Here is a 16,687-nt window from a genome sequence, read left to right as displayed (position 1 = left end):
AAACCAGAATGCCCGCTACAAGGATAATGCGGACATGGACGAAATACTGGCGTTGGAGTTACCCACTAGATTGCCTCCAGAACTGTTTATAGTGTGGGATAAACGCTGAAACGCTCATATGCTGAAACTAAAAAACACCTGCAGGCTGGTTTTGGTTAGAAAGACGTCATTGCCTCCTTTCAGACATTTCCAAATGGTTGGGACAGACTACCAAACGAGGCCATGGAAGTCTACGCTGCCGATTTGTGCAGACTTGGGAAAGAAGCATTTCCGGATTTTGAACAAAATGCCACTGAGTACATGAAAATGAGATTCCTCGCTGGTTTGGATCAGGAGCTCTAAGTAAATTGTCATGAGAGAGGGGTGAAAACATTTAAGGAAGCTTTTGAAGTAGCCAGCCAAGCAGACCGCGCACGCCAAGCAGCATACTTAGTCATGCCAGGTTCCCTGCCTGCTGCCTCTATCAGTGATGTTAGCACATCAGTTAGTTATGTTGCTGACAATGATACTTCCCTGAGAAATGCTGTGCGAGACCTGACTGCTAGACCTAAACAGAAACCTGGGTGCACTTAAATTGAAAATGGAGGAACAAAGCAGAATACGCCACCATGAAATGCACGTGCCCTGATGCTCACACCGGTCTCCTTCACAGTATGAGAGTAGCCCAGGGAAGTATCCAGACAGCTGGGACTCACGTCCACCTCCACAACATTTTCACCACTCCTCACCAGAACCTAGCCACTGGCCTTCCCCCAGCCGCAGTCGGACCTATCCACAAAGCAATGACAGGTACCAGCAGTCCTATAGAAACAGCAAGTCCTCAGGTCCAGCAAGGAAAACAGGGAATCAGGATCAGGTTCCCTATAGTTACTCTGGCTATTATGATGACAGGAGAGGACCACACCGCTCCCCTGTGAGACACCCCTTTGGCTCACGTCACAGGAGTCCAAGCCCCTACCTCAAACATGTCTGATTCCAGGATTATCAAGATGATGGTCGTGGGTATAGTCACACTGATCGGGGCCGGCAGCACTGATCTGATAATGCCTATCTGAGCCCAGAAACACCTCATCAGGGAAACGGACACTATCTGTAGATGGGGGCACTCTCCAGCTGGTTCCTCAGGAGCTCCAAATGACTGTGATATGGGAGTGCCAGATGGCAATGATGCACCACTGTCTCCTAGTGGTGGCTCAGATAGCAAACCCTCATGAACAAGAACAGATGAACTGAACAGATTGTTGCTACAGTAAGCCAGCCACCTTTCACATCATATGTACATGGACTTGTTGAGGGACTTGAGACTCACATTATGTTAGATTCAGGTTCTCACATTTCCTTTGTCAGTGAAGCAAGTTTAGACAGTTTAGGCACCATTGAGCTGACTCTTAAGCTGAGTTCCCAAACCCTACATCACAACGTACAGGTAATCAGAAATGTTGACCAAAGCACTCTCTTAGGCTTAGACTTCCTTCAACCACATAAAGTTGTTTTGGATATGGTCTATGTAGTCTTTATGGTCAGAATCTGCCATTACTTAGGACGACCCAACTAGTACCTGAAAGCTGTACACCACGGATAATGGAGTGCACGACTCTTCCCCCACACTGTGAAATGAACTGTAAAGTCTCACTAACTCCCCCTACAGTCACTGCTGGAACCCTAGACAGCTACAACAGCTGTCTCGAACCACGGCAGCTGCACTTGGATGGTATTGCAGTGGCACGCACCATCATTGCCATGGAAAATCGTTTTACTGTGGCACACCTCATGAATCCAACTGACAGCCCCATCATCCTACAGCCAGGTATGGCCATTGGGCAGTTCACTCCTGTGTCAGATGATGATGTAGTATCAGATGCAGTCCCCATAAACAATGTATCTGCCTGTCCTATACCATCAACCAAATCTCACAACCTCTCTGAACACCCCATTTGACATTAAATGTGGGCATCTTTCGGACACGGAGAGGTCACAACTTAACGACTTGCTCCTGTGTTATCATGATGTGTTCAGTAAGAACCCCACAGACTTTGTTAGGACTGACCTTGTCAAACACAAAATCAACACCAGTGATTCACTGCCAGTCCGTAAACGTGCTTATCGCTCCTCACCACACATGCAAGAAGTGACTCAGGGACATGTGGATGACATGTTGAAAGCAGGACTTGTTGAGGTCAGTCACAGCCCCTGGGCTGCGCCAGTGGTAATGGTGCGGAAAAATGATGGCACATGGCGTTTTTGTGTTGACTATAGAGGCTTAAATGCCGTTACCACTAAGGACACACACCCTTTACCCAGAACTGATGACACTCTGGACGCACTGAGGGGTTCATCCATGTTCAGCACCATGGATCTGTCTTCAGGATACTGGCAGGTTCAGCTTGATGAACAAGATAAAGCCAAAACAGCCTTCACCACAGGCAGAGCCCTCTACCAGTTTCGAGTGATGGCCTCAAACCTGACCCCAAAAACATCCAGAAAGTTAGGGACTGGCCTACTCCTGAGAACCCCACTGAGGTCAGAGTATTTCTAGGCTTGTGCGCACATTACCGGCGTTTCATCCACCAGTACGCCAAACTGTCTGAACCTCTACATGCACTGACACAAAAAGGAAAACCTTTTGTCTGGGCTGAGGTGGAACAAAGTGCATTTGACTGTTTGCGTCATGCTCTGACTAACACACCTATTTTTGCTTACCCAGACTTCTCACGAGAGTTCTTGCTCTTTACTGATGCTTCCAACAAAGATATTGGATGTGTGTTGTCACAGATGAATGACAGAAACATGGAAAATGTCATTGCGTATAGTAGCCACATTCTGACCCAAACAGAGAGACACTGGTCCACTTATGATAGGGAGCTGTGGGCTGTTGTATGGTCCATACGCCATTTCCGACAGTACCTGACTGGTCACCATTTTCATGTCATCACTGACCACAAGCCCTTCCTCAGTCTGAGAAAAATGGCTCTGGACTTTTACCTGACTGGGCGAAGAGCAAGGTGGGCTCTTGAAATAGACCCCTATAACTGGACAGTTGAACACAGGCAGGGACGTAGACACGCCAATGCAGATTCTCTGTCCCGACGGCCAGCAACGGCTGTGGAAACTGCGCCTCTGACTAAAGACTGTCAGACTGTTCAAACTCAGACTGCGACACAGACACCATTCCCTAAGCAGACTTTCAGTCCTGCTTCTCCTGCATTAAAGGCAGTGGACTTGATTGTGTGGAGTCTGTTTTACCCTCAATGACTATTGAACATTCTTTTCTGAACAAGGACAGTTCCTACATCACACGAGCACAAAAGGAAGACCCTGTGTTGAAAACTGTCATTGAGTGGGTGCGGACAGACAGCAGGCCACCAGGCAAAAATCAAAAAGGCTTCCCCAGAGCACAGACATTTTTGGAGAGAGTTTCCAAAACTCACTGTTGTTGACTCTATCCTGTGTCGTAAGGTGAGACCCCCACCAGGTGACCCTGTTTTACAGGTTGTGATCCCTAGCAGCCTACAGAGAATGCTGAAAGGACATTGCAGCGTGCTCAGGCTAGATGTTACTGGCCATACGTGGCACATGACGTAACTGAATGGTGTCTGCAGTGCACTCCTGTGAGGCACGGAGGCCACAGACGCCACACCAGCAGGCCCCTATGCAGGACATAGCCACTTCAATGCCTTTTGAGAAAATCGCCATGGATCTGACAAAACTACCACTCACCTCTTAGGCTAATAGGTACATCCTTGTTGTAATTGATTATTTTACCAAAGACATTAACCTGTATGCGCTGCCAGATCAAAGAGCTACTACTTTGACAAAGTGTCTGGTTGAAGATTACATGACCTGTGATGCCCCTTCAAGGTTCTGCACTGGCTGGACTTTGGTGCAGGTGACACTGGAGTCAGCCATCAGGTTTTAGACCAGCTCAATCCACACTTCTACGACAGTGAGCACTGAGCGACCAACTGTTGTGGTTCAACATTCAGTGGACCTACGGACCAGTTCAGGACACCTTGTACGGCCTCCAGATCGTTACTCAACGTTTACAGTAGCATGGAAGCATGCCCCAGTTGCCCAACACCATCTTCCAGCCTGGGACACGTTAGGTCACATCTTCCCCATTGTCTCTCACTCTCAAATCTCATGGACGAGTCTACCATCTTGATCTTATGTGGGACGTCTTCACTCACATGATCTCACCCCCCCCCCCCCCCCAATACACACACCTATTCACACAAACATACATACCCATATATACACACACAACATATGTATTGCATGTCCGCTGGTTTGCCCTTTGCTTGTTGCGCTTATAGTTGCTTGTTGTTGTAGCTGTAGTTGAATAACAGATATTTGTTAATTAGGGCTAATACTGATTGTTAACTATTGTTACTATTGTTAATACATGAAGTGAACACCCATTTCAGACTGAATTAACAGTTTGGTTATTGATCCCTGACACAGAAGTGGTGCCCCACAATTATTAATTCACACTAATAATTTTAAGAATATTAATAATTGTCCTTTATAATTATTGATAATCTGAACTGACCCAAACCTGCTCCTACTAGTGCACCCCACTGTCTACTTTGTTTCTTTTATGCATAACTGTTCCACAACCATAACAGATGACTTAAAATATTTATTTTAACCCAAATAATGATCCTTTCCAAAACCTAACCATGTACTTTTTGCCTAAACCTAAACAAGTTTTGTGCCTAAATATTACCAAACCTTGACTGTGCCATAAACCAGAAGAGCTAATCCTGAATACTTGTTCTTTACTTGTCCTTGCTTCTTCTTCTAACTTTATGTTTCTTTACACATCCCCAGTCTCTGTCATGGAGGTGGAGTGCATTCGGGAGGGTTGCCAATCGGAGACTTTGCGGCAGTTGATTGGCTCAGTACCTGAGGGCCGGTGTTTGACTGTGGTCTTTAAAGGGCCCCGGAAGAGCCTTGATCTCCTCTGCCAGAGCCAGGAGGAGGCTCAACACTGGGCCCGCGGCATCCGAACGCTAAAAGAGAGAGTGGAAACCATGACCCAGAAGGAAAAACTTGACCAATATCCTAAATGTTGTCCATTTGAAATTAGCCTACTTTGCACCTAGTGCAATAGTGTCAAAAATAAACGCACAAGACAATGCTATATACATTTGGAAGAATTAACTCAAAAGAACCCAGACCCATCAAAGAAAAATTATGGGGGACATAAAACAGACCAAATGGACCACCTGGAACACATTTCTGAAACTGTCTTTGAAATAGCACTCCCTAGTGTCAAAGATCTGTAGTGTTACATATATCTTACATTGGGTGTTTAAAGGAAAATTATGGAAGGAAATGTGGTCAGAACAGGTTAAAGGACATGTTACTAAAGCATTACAATTGTTAAATGGATTGAAACATACCTTTTGTAACAAAAAACAAGCTTTTTAAAATTAGTTAATTCACTCACGGGCTAACCAGGCATACCACCATCTTGGATGGTGATCGATGCCATTGGTACACAGATTCACAAATGGTCGCATGACTGCACCAGGATGTTGGATAGATGCCAATTAGTGACTTTATGAGTTAAAATCATGGATAAAGCTGTAACGAACTTTCCAGAATATTCAAAGAGCTGGTGTGTCACCATGGGTTCTTATGGGTTAAAGAATCTTTGTGGCCCCCACAGGCTCCCTTGTAAGGATCTTTTAGGGTACCAAACCAACAGTGCAAGTAACCACTGAAAATCATGTTTTGGTACTTAGAAGAAGAAAAAACCTTTGTTCTTTGTTCAAGTATGTTTTGACACACACAGGAAATTTGACTCAGATCTGCATTTGACCCGTAAGAGTAATGAGTGCACATACACCTGGAGCAGTGGACACACACACCTGGGCAGCTGCACTGCAGTGCCTTGAGTTAGATACCTTGCTCAAGGGTACTGGGCTGTGGATGCTGAGGGATGTTGAGGAAAAGAGGAAAGTGCTGTTCATTCAGATCATTTACTCCTGTGTGTCCATGTTCCTGCCCATACTTTGAAAAACAAGATACTCAAAACAAAGTATCTATTGGAAGTATCATCAGAATTAAATATGAATTCTGCACTTCAATACTCCATACTTGTCAACGTCTAACATTATACATTTTGCCATCTTGCTGTTTTCTTGACTTTGCGTGTCACCTGGATTCATGCTTACCTGAGTCGGGCTGACCAGAACCATGATGATAAGATGAGCTATGAAGAAGTCCAGACACTGCTGCAGATGATCAATATTGATTTGAGTGACCAATATGCCCGAAGCCTCTTCCAGGTGGACAGATGCACACACACACATATTTAAAAATTTTATTCCCTTATACAGAGTTTGAACTAATACAGGGTTTAAAATTGTGTTACTAACCAACAGACCATCATTAACTTTGCATTGTTTTGTGTATGACAGTTGAAGCCACCTTGGAAATGAATGTTCAAGAGTGATTAGTTGTATCTCATTGTGTTTCTCTGGTAGAAATGTGACCAGTCAGCAGACGGCCGTCTGGACCACGGGGAGATTGAAATTTTCTGCAGGGAGTTGTTACGCAGACCAGAGCTTGATGCTGTGTTTATCCGCTACTCTGCAAATGGCTGCGTACTCTCCACTGTGGACCTGAGGGACTTCTTGAAGGACCAGGGGGAGGATGCTTCACTCATTCATGCCCAAAGCCTCATACTCACATATGAACTTAATGAGTGGGGTATGGTGCTAAGTAACAGTATATTGCAAAGTACCAACATTTATATGGTGTGTGTTTAACCAAACATCTCTGATAAAATCAGCAGGAGACATGCAATCTTAAACCTGTTCAAACCTGGAACCTTCTTGCTGTGAGGCGACAGTGCTAACCACTGCACCACTGTGCTTCCCCCAGAAGAGCTAATGCTGAATTGGCTGCCAGAAAGATTATTCCAAATGAAGGGTTAGGGTTAGCTAATTTCTTTCCATGCCTTCTGGAAGTGTTAAAAAGCAATTTTTTTGCTAATAATTCAAAGGCAGATAAATCTGTACCACAGTCTGGGAGGAGCACTGGTAAACACAAATTAAGGTTGAAAGTAAATAGGTAAAAAGCAAGTAATTAGGGGGTGCTATAGGGCTGGGGTGCAAATGCTCATTCACAATATCAAATTAAAAAATATTTACTAGTTTGAACATGACAGCACAGGAAGGTTTTGTGAACCCTAAAGACCTCAAAAATGTGTTCTGTGACAAAATAACAATGCCTAGTAATGCAAAAATATAAATGGCCCAGGTAATAATACTTATAATAATTAACTGAGGATGAGTGAAGGGAATACAGAGATGGTGGCAGGCATAGTTGGGAACAGGTGAAATACATGAAGGTGGGGCAGACAATCACATGGGCCCGAAAAAACAAAGGCAGGAAGTAACACTCTAATGGACAAACAAAGAAAACAATTTCAAAATAAAACAGGAAACAATAAATGAGACCTCCTCCCATTCTACTTTTGGAGACTCTACAAACTACAAGTAAGCCTGCATTCTGGGAGTGCAATGTTCTAGTGCAGTAATAGGGTACTTTTAGGTCTTTAAGGTACAGTGCATCCGGAAATTATTCACAGCGCCTCACTTTTTCCATATTTTGTTATGTTACAGCCTTATTCCAAAATGGATTAAATTCATTTTTTCCCCTCAAAAATCTACACACAACACCTCATAATTACAATGTAAAAACAGTTTTTTTGAAATGTTTGCAAATTTATTAAAAATTAAAAAGCAAGAAATCACATGTACATAAGTATTCACAGCCTTTGACATGAAGCTCAAAATTGAGCTTAGGTGCGTCCTGTTTCCGCTGATCATCCTTGAGATGTTTCTACAGCTTAACTGGAGTCCACCTGTGGTAAATTCAGTTGATTGGACATGATTTGGAATGGCACACAACTGTCTATAGAAGGTCCCACAGTTGACAGTGCATGTCAGCACAAACCTGTCATTGTCGGTAGACCTCTGACACAGGATTATCTTGAGGCACACATCTGGGGAAGGGTACAGAAAAATTTCTGCTGCTTTGAAGGTCTCAATGAGCACAGTGGCCTCCATCATCTGTAAATGGAAAAAGTTTGGAACCACCAGGACTCTTCCTAGAGCTGGCCATCCAACTAAACTGGGGGAGAAGGGCCTCAGTCAGGGAGGTGACCAAGAACCCGATGGTCACTCTGTCAGAGCTCCAGTGTTTCTCCGTGGAGAGAGGAGAACCTTCCAGAAGGACAACCATCTCTGCAGTAATCCACCAATTAGGCCTGTATGGTAGAGTGGCCAGACGGAAGCCACTCCTTAATAAAAGGCACATGGCAGTCTGCCTGAAGTTTGCCAAAAGGCACCTGAAGGACTCTCAGACCATGAGAAACAAAATTCTCTGGTCTGATGAGACAAAGATTAAACTCTTTGGCATGAATGCCAGGCGTCATGTTTGGAGGAAACCAGGCACCACTCATCACCTGGTCAATACCATCCCTACAGTGAAGCATGGCGGTGGCAGCAACATGCTGTGGGGATGTTTTTTCAGCGACAGGAACTGGGAGACTAGTCAGGATAGAGGGAAAGATGAATGCAGCAATGTACAGAGACACCCTGGATGAAAACCTGTTCCAGAGCGCTCTTGACCTCAGACTGGGGCTAGAGTTCATCTTTCAGCAGGACAATAACCCTAAGCATAAAGCCAAGATAACGAAGGAGTGGCTTCAGGCCAACTCTGTGAATGTCCTTGAGTGGCCCAGACTTGGCTGTGCACTGACGCTGCCCATCCAACCTGATTGAGAGGTTCTGCAAATCGTAATGGGCGAAACTGCCCAAAGATATGTGCGCCAAGGTTGTGGCATCATATTCAAGAAGACCTGAGGCTGTAATTGCTGCCAAAGGTGCATCAACAAAGTATTGAGCAAAGGCTGTGAGTACTTATGTACATGTGATATTGCTTTTTGATTTTTAATAAATTTGCAAACATTTCAAAGACACTTTTCACATTGTCATTATGGGGTGTTGTATGTAGAATTTTGAGGGGAAAAATGCATTTAATCCATTTTGGAATAAGGCTGTAACATAACTAAATGTGGAAAAAGTGAAGTGCTGTGAATACTTTCAGGATGCACTGTATGATGGTGCCTGACCATTGGGGGCTTTGAAGGTGAGGAGAAGGATTTGAAATTCTGTTCTGGATTTTTCAGGGAGAAATATCATCTCTTTTCCAGAGTCCTGTCAGTACTTGTGCTGCAGCATTTTGGATCTGGACTTTAGAGTCTGGAGACTTGTTGAGGTAGCCTTTTTGGTCACTATTGAACAGCTGATCAGAGGATCTGAAGATTTGGACATAGGGACTAAGCAGATCAGAGATGTAATCTGGCACCAGTCCATGCAATGCAAACAAAAGAATCTGAAAATATTATGTTTTAACCAAAGTCTCTAAAGGACCCAAAAGCAGGAGTCAGGCAAATTAGAGTTCAGCCAAGGGCAGTTTATTATAAGAGATGGTGAAGTCTTTGGCACTGGAGCAGGCAGGCTGGCAGTCCAGTACAGGATCAGCAGGACCAGGCAGGAATTCCAGTGTCCAGGAATAGGTGACCAGGAGCAGGCTGGGAGAATAAGCCACAAGGCAAGGTGACTCAGGTGCAGGTGAAACAAGGGCAGAGCATAAACAATATTAAGGGCTAGGAAAAACAACACTGAAATTCTAAAGAGAGTCGGCTGCAAATTACCAAAGAAGCGAACTGATGACAAAGAATGGAGTTCTTATACTGCTGGCCGAAAGTATGACTGCGCAGGCCTAGACACACACACACACAGACAAATGGGACAAACAAGAAACAACAGAGACGTTAGAGATGAGGGAAAGACTGCTCCTAACAGAAAATCAATTTTATATTTCACTTGTTACCATTTTGAGGGAGGTATGTACATAATATGGTGTCCTTTCTTGGTACCATTAAAAAGACTTGCTGCTCCTTTTTGAACTAACTGCTAGACTAACAGCCCCACATGAACGGCGATTCAGTAATCCAGACGCGAAGAGATAAAAGCATACAAGAAGGCTTCTAGATATCCAGATATAAGAGTGAAAAGGTTTTGGTGTCTAACGTTTTAGACACCAGGAAATTTTAAAGCAGATTAAAATATGACAGACACATCCAGAGCTCAAGGCTCAAGCAAATACTTAGCTTTAGAAGTCTGATTAAGAAACTGCTGCACCTAATTATTTTAACTAAACATCCCAGTGGTCCTCTGCAATCTTAAAATGCTGGAACTCAGATTTACATTTACAGATGCTATATCCAATTTTATTTTACTGACCAGAGGGTCAGAAGAGTTCTATTCCTTTATGAAAGTATGACTAAACCGCAAACGACAAGGTGCAACCTTCAAAAATATTACAAAACATTGTATCTCTTTTATTTAAAATATAAAAAAAATACTGCCATGGTCAAAATATTCTGCTTTTAATTAGTTTTTCTAACAGGATGAGTCTCTAACCCTTCATGCTCTGTTAAAAGACTGTATTCTAGAGCCAATATTGCTAAATAATCAATTGCATTGTACAAGCTGTAAAAACTGCACTATCACTACTACCAGCAGTCTTGTGTTCCAATTGTATCTGTACCTTTTGCCCAGTACAGCCCAGAAGAATCAGTTCATGACCCCCAATGGCTTCACCATGTACATGCTGTCTAAGGAGAACTGTGTCCTCAACCCGGAACATGCAAGAGTTTTCCAAGACATGAAACACCCACTGGCACACTACTTCATCTCCTCTTCCCATAACACGTACCTCACTAAGGACCAGCTGACTGGGGAGAGCAGCACAGAGCCATATATCCGGTAGGAATGACTTTGCTACCACACGTACTGTACATCTGCGTGAATGAATTGTATGAATTTACCTACTCCACTATGCGATGTTCACTATTCTAGGCTAGGTAAAGACAATTAACCAGTAGCTCTCCACCTCTGAGGATCATAGTAAAAGACCAGCTATATCTTAGCCATTAAGCAAAAGTCTCCTGCTCCTGTCTCTTTCAAATGTGGCTGAGAAATCCACAGATAGAAACACAGAGTATAGAGTAGGGAGCTGGCAGTTTTTATGTAAACAAGGGTGAACTGATGCATCAATAAGAAGTGAGTTAATTTTTTTATAGCCTTTTGTAGTTAGATAAACATTACTTGATCAAAATAGGATTCACCTTCAACTGAACCAAGTTTTAAGCAAGATGTCTGGATGAATCTTATTTTTTTTATTTACTTATTTGACAGGGACAAATACATGAGAACATTTCTTCATAAAAATATACAAAGCAGATACCATGCATACAGGTTTCCAGCTGGTTTGAGCATAAAAACACTACAGCCATGAGAGACATACAATAAAACCAACATGTACAATAAAATATAAGACTTAAATGAAGGTTGAGACCAGCCATATAATTACAGAGACAGAAAAAAAGTGCTTCAGTGTGTGTGTGTGTGTGTGTGAGAAAAACCGTGAGTGCTGTCTGTTGCTTGAGTTCAGAGTTCAGTTTTGTACCTTTCACTGAAAAGGATCTTTGACCTAATATCATTCTGCATTTTGCTGCCAAACAGTTTCCTCTCACCACACCTCTTGTTCTGATCCCACTACTTTGTTTATTTACCAGTTGACAGATGATTTCTGCTGCAAGGTTGTTCACACACTTGAAAATTAGTTTTATGAATGAAAAATTAATAAAACTGTCAAAACTTATTAAATTATATTTCTGGAGAATGAGGCAGTTCTGCCATTTGGTAGGTTTCTGGTCCATTATTGTCAATGCCTGTTTGTATAATGACCTTAAGGGTGTGATTGTTGTTTGTTTTGCCTGACCCCAAGAATACACTAAGATAAGTGGGAAAATATCATATCATATTGACAGTGTTAACATCAGTAAAAAAGCAGTCTGGCATGTGCAACAAATCGTACTTCATTAGTACTTTCTATAGCATTCCCCCTGAAATGCGGTCATTTGTACTGAGATTTCTAATATGAGTAAATTGATGCTCATCTAGGAATAACTTATATAATTCAATTAAGCATTCAAAGATGGCGGCGCACAGTGGTGCAGCAGCTTCTCAAGCTCCTGGGATTAAACCTTATTTTTCCAACTTTGGGGCCGCTTTTAGCACTAGTTTAGCGCTAAATTTGTGTGTAAGGTACAGCTCTGCCGAACTTATGGTCATCAGAGATAGTTCAGTTATTACACTCGCACCGAAGCTGAAATCCTCACTTGGAAGACAGGGGCTCCTGAGGACAACGGAGTGGCGCAGCAGAGTATGGGGAGCAGCTGGCAAGAGGAAGCTGAAGGCCAGCAGGCCGCCGATTCCAATTCACTTTCTGGCCAACGTTCGCTCCCTGGACAACAAAGTGGATCTGTTACGTCTGAGGATGCGCCTCAGACATGATAGAACTTATGACAGTGAAATGACACAACACCATTAGCTTGTTGCAGAACAGGCACCCGGAGGCGTTTTACATGGTTGCGGGAGACTGTAACCAAGTGAAACTGATGGACACCTTGCCCAGATTTTACCAGCACCAGCATACCATCCCCACACTTGGAGACAACATTCTGGACTGTGTATACACTAACATTCGGATGCATACAGAGCTCTTCCCCACCCCCCTCTTGGCCTCTCCGACCACATCTCCATCCTGCTTGCGCCAGCTTACCGCCCCCTGCTGAGACGGATCAGGCCAACAAAGAAGACTGTAACAGCCAGAAACCCTGGCTGAATGCTGAGGTCAGAGCTCTGCTGAAAGCTAGGGATGCTGCGTTCAGGGCAGGTGAGGCATCAGCGCTGAGAGTGGCGAGGAAAGAACTGACAGCAGGCATCTCGAAGGCCAAAGCCACATATGCTCAGAAAATTCAGGGTCACTTCACCTCCAACGACCCCTGGAACATGTGGAAGGGCATCAAGTGCATCACAAGCTACAACACCAGGGATGCACAATGCCCATTGGATCCCTCCCTAAGAGATGCACTCAACAGGTTCCACTCCTGCTTCGAGGATCCTGACTTTCCCCCCTTCTGCACCAAACTTACACCACCACCCGGTGACACACCGCTCAGTGTGACCACAGCTGATGTGAGGAGAATCCTTACAGGAATTAACCCCCCAAAGCTGTACGCTGTGACGCCATCTCATCAGTGGTCCACACAACCCTCACCCACCTGGAGAGCAGGAACTCGTACGTCCGTCTGCTCTTCCTGGAGTCCCACACAGGGGAACTGGGTCCTGGACTTTCTGACCAACAGTCCACAGACTGTCAGAAACCACAACACTATCTCCTCCTCCATCACCCTCAGCACTGGCTCGCCACAGGGCTGTGTACTAAGCCCCCTCCTGTTCACCCTGCTGACATATGACTGCTCGGCGAGACACCCCAGCTGTCATATAGTGCAGTTCGCGGACGATACAGCAGTAGTAGGACGCATCACTGACAACGATGAGTCAGAATACAGAGAGGAGGTGGAACATCGGGAGCAGTGGTGCAGAAACAACAACCTCTGCATCAGTGTGAAAACGACCAAGGAGATGGTGGTGGACTTCAGGAGAGACAGGCGCCCTCTAACCCCCCTGCAGAGGGAGGGCATCTGGAGCAGGATCACCAGGCTCAGGAACAACTTCTTCCCTGAAGCTGTAAGACTGTTGAACTCTAGCCCTGCCCTGTAGACCCCCCCCCCATCCCTTCCCCTCCTCACCGCCCACTAACTGACCTACACTACAATAGAATAGAATAGAATAGAATAGAATAGAATAGAATAGAATAGAATAGAATAGAATAGAAATACTTTATTCATCCCAAGTTGGGAAATTTCGCTATCGCAGCAGCAATACACAGGCACTCAGCCTCCAAATATAAACCTCTAATTGTAAAAATAAACAATATAGACATTATTTACAGAAATAGGAATTTAAAATAAGAGTACAAAAGGAAGTGTGCCATTTGAATAGAAATATAAAATCTAAGTACAAAAACAAAAATGTGCAGTTGAAGCTGAACCTTGTGTCAGATCTGTCATGTACAGCAGTGTTATCTGTGACACAGTGATGAGGTGTTAAACAGTCTTATGGCATGAGGCAGGAAAGATTTCCTGTAGCGGTCCTTTTGACAACGAAGCTGTCTGAGCCTTTTGGAAAAGGCGCTCCGTTGTCTGTCCAGTACAGGGTGGAGAGGGTGATCAGGGTTATCCATGATAGATAACAGTTTGTTCAGTGTCCTCCTCTCCACCACTGCTTCAAAAGTCTCCTGTCTGCAGCCAATGACAGAGCCAGCCTTCCTGATCAGTTTGTTCAGTCTGTTGGCGTCACTGGCTGCAATGCTGCCCCCCCCAGCAGACCACAGAGGAGAACAGAGTGCTGGCTACCACAGACTGGTAAAAGATCTCCAACATCTTACTGCACACATTGAAGGACCTCAGCTTCCTCAGGAAGTAGAGTCTGCTGCAGGCCTTCTTGTACACAGCTGTGCTGTTGGTCTTCCAGCTCAGTCTGTTGTCGATGGTCACTCCTAGGTACTTGTACTCCTCAACCACCTCCACATCCTTACCCAGGATGCAAAGGGGCTGTGAGGCTGTCCCCTTCCTCCTGAAGTCAATCACCAACTCTCTGGTCTTGTCCACATTAAGCAGCAGGTGATTTCCTCCAGCCCACTCCACAAATCTGTCCACCAGCCCCCTGTACTCCTCCTCCCGTCCCCCGCTTATACACCCCACAACTGCAGAGTCATCAGAAAATTTCGGCCTCAGGTGAGCCAACACCAACCTCTCCAGCACTTTCATCACATGGGATGTGAGGGCAACTGGACGGTAATCACTGAGGCCAGATGGAGATGACTTCTTGGGTACAGGAATCAGGCAGGAGGTCTTCCAGAGAAGCGGTACCCTCTCCAGGCTGAGGCTGGATTGCACTATCCACTAAGTGCACTATCCACTAAGTGCAATACTTGGCCATAATAGGGCAACATGTTCCTATAGGTGCAATATACGGACCACCTCTTTGCACTACTACTGCCTCCTACTTGCACATGCTAATCTCAGCTTCCTTATCTTATTTTTATTTTATTTTATTGTTTATGTTTAACAATCTTTATATATCTGCTCTAATGTTGAAATTTATTTTCTGCTCTGATGTTTATATTTACTGCCCTTATGTTTATATTTTGCTCTTGTTCACATCTTGCTCTTGTTGGCTAATCCTCTCCAAGGATTTCATGACATTGGAAGTTAAAATCGTTGACCTATAATCATATCAATGTCAAATAAGGACAACAATTTTTAGAAACTGTAATTAATAATAATTATACTTTTTTCCAGAGCTCTTGTATTAGTTTGAGCGAGCTGATGCTGGGCCAGTATGAGTTCCTCAGCAATTGTTCTAAAAAGCAAATTTGCCATCAGGACCCATTGTCCTATTAGTTTCATCATTTTAAAGAGCCTTGGTAACAGTATACAAATCTATCTAATGCATGACTTCTTGTCTAAAAATTCAACAACATTCATTCCAAACCCCACATAAAAAGATTAAGTTCATTTAGCTTTGCCTTTTCATTGTAGGCAAACATAGACTTCCTTTTGGGATCCAGATCAGTCATTTCTCTGATTGAATCCCACAGTTTTTTTGTGACCAATGTAAATAAGTTTTGTTCCACCTAGTCTTTGTTCTGTTTCCATTCTGCTTTCAGTAGCTGATTGAGGTACTTTTGTGCAGCCTTTAGTCCTGTGTTGTCTTCTGATCAGTAGGCTATTTTCTTCCTCTTAATACAATATTTAATTAGGGCCCGAGCACGGAGTGGTGCGAAGGCCCTATTGTAATTCTAATGTTTATTATTATATCAGGGCCTGAGCACCGAGTGGTGCGAAGGCCCTATTGTTTTTCTAATGTTTATTATTAGGGCCCAAGCACTGAGTGGTGTGAAGGCGCCGAAAATTGGTAGGTGCACGAAAATTGGTACACATGTTGATCATATTGAGACGCACCAAAAAGTCTCTTGACACCATGACCTCAACCCAACAGGAAGTCCGCCATAGTGGTCAGAAGTTGGCGATTTTGGTGAATTACACCATTGGTATGCAGACAAACTCATGCTAGAGCCTGATCGCCTTCATATTTGGTGGGCCTCACCTCAAGACCATGGTGATCAAAGGTTATAACAGGCTTTTCTCTAAGTTAAAGGGCGTGGCCTCTGTGGCTCGCCAAAGTTTGGTGGTGTTTTGTGAATTTGCCATGACATTTGAATGTCTCTCACTTCCACATACTTTATCCAAACATCTTCGAACTTTATGAGCATGATGAGGGCTCTGCCCTGAACGCCTCCATATGTCAAACTCCCGTCTTACTCGTGGCGCCCTCTGCTGGTAACAGGAAATAATCTGTTTTTACTATGACGTGTACTGAGGAGAAGAGCAGGAGAGAGGAGAGGACATAGGAGGACTCTGGTACTAGGCTGCGCCAGCTGCGGCTCATCGTCGCTGCTTGCAGCTTTAATTTCTTTTGTGATTTAAGATTTATTATTTGGTTGTCTTTTAACAGAAAGAAGTATATAGGTACTAATTGATTTTTGACTTTGACCATGTCAGAGTATACATTATGGGAAAAAAATGTCCCAGTCCGTGCAGAGAAAGTATTCTCTTAGTTCTTCT

At 44.0% G+C, this 16,687-nt stretch overlaps 1 protein-coding gene across 1 annotated transcript in view; it reads left to right on the top strand.

Moving 5' to 3' along the window:
• The window catches only part of LOC121175547 (1-phosphatidylinositol 4,5-bisphosphate phosphodiesterase delta-3-A-like), a 38,424-nt gene that overhangs the window by 13,727 nt on the left and 8,010 nt on the right, over positions 1-16,687 (top strand). Inside the window, exons 4-7 of the mRNA XM_041029339.1 lie at positions 4,831-5,059; positions 6,167-6,296; positions 6,495-6,720; positions 10,652-10,853. Of these exons, the coding sequence (XP_040885273.1) occupies positions 4,831-5,059; positions 6,167-6,296; positions 6,495-6,720; positions 10,652-10,853 (787 nt within the window). The remainder of the gene's footprint in view (positions 1-4,830; positions 5,060-6,166; positions 6,297-6,494; positions 6,721-10,651; positions 10,854-16,687) is intronic.

Source organism: Toxotes jaculatrix, chromosome 21 (genome assembly GCF_017976425.1).
Source record: "Toxotes jaculatrix isolate fToxJac2 chromosome 21, fToxJac2.pri, whole genome shotgun sequence".
Classification (NCBI taxonomy): Eukaryota; Metazoa; Chordata; class Actinopteri; family Toxotidae; genus Toxotes; species Toxotes jaculatrix.
The sequence above is the reverse complement of the archived record's forward strand: the minus strand, read 5'-3'. Positions and strand labels throughout refer to the sequence as shown.